The 6110-nt window shown below is 45.4% G+C and overlaps 1 protein-coding gene across 4 annotated transcripts in view; it reads left to right on the forward strand.

Annotated features, from left to right (window-relative positions):
* Positions 1–4423, forward strand: part of TCF7 (transcription factor 7) — a 72243-nt gene extending 67820 nt beyond the window's left edge. For 3 of the 4 annotated variants that reach the window (XM_085073539.1, XM_085073541.1, XM_085073540.1), the window contains one exon: positions 715–4423. In XM_085073539.1, coding sequence (XP_084929665.1) covers positions 715–1015 — 301 coding nt within the window. In that variant the 3' untranslated portion in view covers positions 1016–4423. The remainder of the gene's footprint in view (positions 1–714) is intronic. The other variant, XM_085073542.1, reaches the window with a different exon arrangement.
* Positions 4424–6110: the final 1687 nt, after the last annotated feature.

The raw sequence follows: 6110 nt of genomic DNA on the forward strand, positions 1-6110 counted from the left end.
TCTAAGAAGATGATACTGTGCACAAGCCCAGGAAAGTGCTGGGAAATGGGCTCTAGGGACTCAGACTGATAGGGCTCTTACACTGGGGATGACAAAAGCCAAGACTAGTGTGAAGAGCAGTGTCCCAGCAGGGCGTCATCTGGCACTCTTGAGCACAGTGGTCCCGATCTGCCCTGTGACACCAAAACACACACGTGTCCCGTGGGCCCTGCGTCAGCTCTGTGGCAGGTGGGGAGGAGACCCACAGCAGGGGCAATGCTTTAGCCCTGAACTCGTGAGATCCAGGCACCCACACAGCCTCCCAGAATTCAAGAAGTTGGGGTGGTGGCTGGTGAGGAATGACCTCATGGGTTGGATGTTTTTTTTTTTTCGTGTGGGGTGTTTATATTACTATTTCAAATTTTTATTGTTTCATTTTTTATTATTACTTTCATCTCATAGTTTTGATACTTATTATTTTCGGGGGGTCTTTTGTCTTTTTTTCTTTCCTTTTTTTTTTCATTTTTATTGCTGAATTTTGATTTTTACTCCTGTTTTGCGCCCTCCTCCTCCTCCTCCTCCTCCTCCTCCTCCTCTCCCGCCGCGGCCGAGCGCTTCCCGCGGGCGCCAATCCCCGCTCGCCGGCGCCGCCTGGCGGTATCCCCGCAGCGCTGCAGCCCCGCGGGGACAAGGGGCTCTCCCGTTACTCACAGAGACCTCTCTCCGCTGTTCCAGGAGGAAAAAGAAGTGCATTCGGTACCTACAAGGAGAAGGACGCTGTGCCAGCCCAGTTTCTTCCGATGGAAGTGCTATAGACTCCCCTCCATCCCCACCGGACGCACTCCGATGCATCCCCTCCGCCTTCCCGTCAGAGCAGCTCGCAGCCCCCGCCGACCCCGCGCACCGCGACCAGCCCGACCCCTGCCCCGTGTCCGCGCATCTCCCGCCCGCCTCCGGCCCCTCCCGACCCGGCGCCCGGCGCTCCTCGGCGCCCGCCGCGCCCCCCGCCTACAGCCGCGCCTCCTCGGGGACATAGTCCCTCGCCACTGGCCACATCGGGCACTCCGCTCGCCCGCCTGGTTCCGCTGCCCCTCGACGAGGACCAGAGGCCCAGCCAAATCCCCGTCTCGCTGTAAAACATGCGAAGTTTGGAGACAGGATGACTTAAGGATGATGGAAAACTCATGTGATTGGGGTGTTTCTTGGAGGGGAGGGGTGATAACAATAGAAAAGCAATTTCAAAAAAAAAGGTAAAAAATAAGTACTTGCCAAAATTTAAAGTGCTGATGAGTAAACAAGCCTTTTGTCCCTGCCCTGTGATGCTTTTGTTTTGTTTGGGGTTTTGTTTTGGTTTCTTTTTTACTGCATTATCTCCAAGTGTGGCAGAGAGCAGAGCCAAGTCCCCAGCTTGTTGCTGTAGGTGCTAGGTGCTGTCAGTCTAACCCTGGCTTCCACTCCCTGCCCTCCGAGCTGCTTCAAAGTGTAGTCACTCACAGATCTCATAGCCATTACACCATGGAGCTGGAAAAGCTGAATAGGAGCATGTTTTAAAAGCCCTTATGGCTGAAAAGTAAATGTAGTGATGCCGGCACTCTGATCTGACCGGGTAATAGAGAAATATTTAAACCAACGAGGTGAATTTTTTGAACTTCTTGTTTGAGAACAGGAAGATGTTGTTTACAAGTAACAGGTCTCTGTGCAGACACATCCCATTCCACGGTCGTCCAGCACGAAAAAGGGAGCACCAGCTGGGCAAAGGAGCACAGACCAGCCACTGGAAGGGCTGATGGTTGCTCAGGGCATCAGTCAGCTCCAGGGTTTGCCCTGCTGTCAGGAACTGTCCTCTGCAGATGTGGACAGTCAGAAATCCCACCAGGCAGGCTGGGCAAAGCCTCAAAAATCAGTGTGCTGGGTTTGTGGGCTCTGCCCAAGCTCTGCACCTCCACAGCAGTGAGCAGGGCAGGGCATGCAGGGAGCCAGCAGCCCCGGCAGGCTGGCCAGTGTGCCAGGATGACACCAGCCCAGGGCTGGGGACCACGCTGGCCCAACAGGCCCTTTCTCTGAGCTGTCCCACCCCGGGGCAGTCTGGCAGCAGAGCAGCTCTCACTACCCTGCTCTGGGCTGCAGGCATCCATCTGTATGTATCTTCAGCAAGAGAAGAACCCTTTTTTCATGATGTAGCGTAAAACTTTTTTTAAAAACTTATTCTAGCTTTTTCTAGAATATTCTCCCACCCACCCCAATGATGATGCCAAATGTTACTGTATTCTCTCCAGCCTGAAAATGTTTACCAGTTTCTGGTATTGTATTTATATATTGAGTTTGATAAACAAAAAACACTGTGGATAGATTATGATCTCCAGGAACTGATGTAAATCCCAAATAATTCCAAGTTCTGGACTTACTTCAGGTTTCCAGTCTTCTCAGAGACCACAATCTAGTCCAGTACATACCTTTTTTCCTGTTTGAAAGAAATATATTCCAGACTGCTGAAGAGAAAAATGATACCACACAGAGGTAGAGGGGGCACTATTTTTTTCCTACTTGATAGATGGGTTCTGGAGTACTGAATACAAATTATGTAGTAATATTATTGTAGAACTGCCAGAAATTTAAGATGACCTTTATAATGTACAAAATATTTTTATATTTTTTTCTTAATGCAAAAACACAAACCATAATTTTTTACATTGGACTAAACATAACTTTTTAACCAAGTTTATGCTTCAAGGATTTAAAATTAAAAAAAAAAAAAAAAGCCAAACCTAACTAGTCTGTAGAGCAGCTTTGGGTTTAGTCCCTTTATTTAGGTAGTTTTGCTTACAGTAGATTTTTTATTTCTGGTTTTAGTTTAGAAGATCTAAACCTATTTCTTTATTCCTCTCCTGCATAAATGTAACTTCAGAAGCACTGACAGAAAGCTACGTGCACAAACCTGACAAGTTTGAAAAGAGTCATTTTGAAGTTTGAATCATTTTAACCCTTGGAGAAGTAGCATTACCTGATCCAATGCCAACTGCACACTCACATACTGACTGCACTCAGAGGGTTAATTACATAGCACTAGATCAATATGCAATCTGCTCATTTTAAATTATTTTAGCAAGCTTAGCCAACAGCATGTTCCAGTGCTGAACACAGGGACTCAGTAGACTCTTGCCAGATCTGACACGGTCTCTTTAATGATTTGATTTTCAAACACACAAACAGCTTTAAAAAATGACTGTGTCTCAGCTCATCATTTGTCACTCTGAGACCCTCTGGTGTAAGGTGCTGTACAAGTGTCACCTACTGGAAACACCACAGATGACAGACCAGCCACCATAGCCTGGTGAGGCCCACATTGGGTGTAAGGCTGGTGTAACTTAACACCCGACTGCTATTGCATGGTTGGATGACAGATGTAACTTAGCAAAGCAAAGGCACGTATAAAAGAGAAAGCAGATGTGTCTAAATAACACCAGAGGAAATTTTAGGGAAAGTCCTAATCAGTATTAAACTGGCCGAGGCACCCAGACCAGCCCTCATTCATTTCACTCTCTGGGACTTTCAGCCACTTATTTCAAGGCTCCTCTGGCCCCTCTATGGTGTTGTGAGTCCCTGCCTCGACCAGCAAAAGGCTCATCTGCATTACAGCCTCCTCTCACCATTTTTACTCCAACTGATTCCTGTGAAAGCTCCTTAGTGACACCTAACACCCCCTCTCCAGGAGCCCTTCCCTGTGCCCTTGTGGCACAGAAACATTTTCAGAGCCCCAGAGCTGGAGCAGTCAGACCCACAGCATTGTTCTGCCTGTGCTCTGCTCTATACATACAGGTTTATGGCCAGACCTTACCCTGTGCTTCCAGCTACTGCAGGATAAACTCAGAATATCCACTTGTGATATACTGCAGTCAGCTTATACTGGGGTAACTGAGAAAATTTCATTATTCTTATTCCAAAACACAGAAAAGATATCTTTAGGCTGCCCCTTTCCAAGACAAAACAGCATGACCAACTTCTGTTCCATGGCCCCACGGCTGATAACTGATGCCAAAACAAAGTTAGTAATACCAAAAAAAGTGTCTTTGGAACTGCTATATGAAGTGTTGCTATTTTGTGTTAATACTCTTTTTTTCATAGAAGGAAGACTTTGCCCTTAAATTTTTATCTCAACAAGATTTATTTTACAGCAGTTTTAACTCTTCCTGAAATATGTATTTGAATTCCTGAAATCAGTTTGAATGTAGAAGTCATGGAAGTACCACTTCATTAAAACAAATAAAACCACTGTATGTATGTAGCAGGGATAAATGTTTTGCAGCTGTACTTTCATTTGTCCAATGACTATCCATCATTTGTTGTAATTTTTTTTACTTCACTGAGTTTGTATTTTTTGGCTTTTATGTTCAAAATATGTTTATAGCTTTATAAATAAAGTAATTGCCAGACTGGCTGTTCAAAAGAGGCCACTGGAAGTTATAATGCTATCAAACTCTCAAATAACTATTCCTTAGCATTCAAAAGGATTCCTGCTGGTGGGGTTTTTTTTTCCATTCAGCATTTTTATGTTTGAAGAGTTTTTAGAATAACTGCCAATAACTTTCAATGGGTAAAACTGAAAGAATAAACCAAGGGTAAGAAGAAAATACCTTTTTCTACAATTCCTACTGACATTCAGCCTTCCCTCTCCCTACCCCCACACTTGGTCTCTTTATCCACGAGAAGCCTGGTTGCTGATCATGCACTGACTTTTAAAAAATGCTAGGGAAGCAACCATACAAGTTAAACAGCAACAGAAGTTTTAACAGTGAGAAATCAGGGTCTCTCCTGCTTTCTGGAATTTCAGAGTACACAGCCAGTGCCTGTTACGGCAGCAATGAGCAGGTTCAGATGAAGCAGGGAACAGAGGCAGCAGCCACATGACAGCCCCAACTCTCAGCACCTCTGCACTGTCCTTCTCTACAGCTGAACACTATTACTGGAGTGGGTAAGACAACTGAGAGATTCAAAAAGAAGTTTTTTCCTGCTGAAATCCCTGCCAGGCAGCTAGAGAATTTCAATCTGGCTGAAGTCTGAGTCAGTACTAAAGGGGAATTTCAATTAGAGAAAGTAAGTTGTATGCAATCCTAACTACCAAGACTACTGAGAGTACTACTGATCTGCCAAAGCTACACAATGCCTTGAGCACACAGCCCTACCCTACACCTCCACAGGTGCCTCAGTGCCAACAGCCAAGTGTCACAACCTGGGGCTGCCACAGCGGCTCCAGCACTGCGCATTTGACCAGCACAGGTCAGGCTTTGGGCCAGCTGCTCTCACCACATTTTAGCCCAGGTGTGGCTATGCAGGCACAGCACAGCTGGGGCAGTGCAATGAGGAAGACAAACTGTCTTTTGTCTCTCCCTCATCCTACAGCACCATAAGGCATCGTGCAAGGCGGTGGCTGCTGACAAACATTGACACTGGGCTCATGACAAACACCAAAGGAATTTACAGAGGCTGCTGCCACCAAACACAATGACAGCAGGCTTCTGTATTAGCCACAACACTCTGAGGAAGAACGAGTGTACTCTGGAACACTGCACACACAGATGGATTTATTTCTTGTAAGAATCCATCATAAGCTGAATATTAACTACAAACAGCCACAAATGACACCAGATTTTCCTCTAGTAGCACTTTTAAACTGAGGTGCATTGTTTACAATACAGACTGCTGGAAAGGCTTCAGCATGTCCAAGTGTAGCACTGGAGTATTTTATGCCCACTGACAATGTCTAAAACACCCATATAATGCACAGCAGCACCAAGGCAGGCCCAGCAACCTCCTGAGTAAGCAGATGTGAGGAACAGCTGCATCCAAGGCATGGGTTTGTAAAGCAAATTCTGAATGATTTCATAATGGTTACATCCAAGATTACCTAAATCTTGGTAAGGCATCAAAAAAAATCTCTGGATATTTAACCATCATCCAACTTCATTTGAAAGCTGCCCCTTGTGTCTGACTAGTACCTGCATTAGTCATTTAAAATAAAACTTTACATCTGTTTTATTCCAATTAACCACTGCCTCAGCACTAGTATTTGTACACTCAGTAAAAAGTGACAGTAAAATTGTCTAGTTCCAAATAACTAGAACCATTTGCAAACA

This window comes from Lichenostomus cassidix, chromosome 13, assembly GCF_008360975.1.
Source record: "Lichenostomus cassidix isolate B80296 chromosome 13, HeHo_3.0, whole genome shotgun sequence".
Classification (NCBI taxonomy): domain Eukaryota; kingdom Metazoa; phylum Chordata; class Aves; order Passeriformes; family Meliphagidae; genus Lichenostomus; species Lichenostomus cassidix.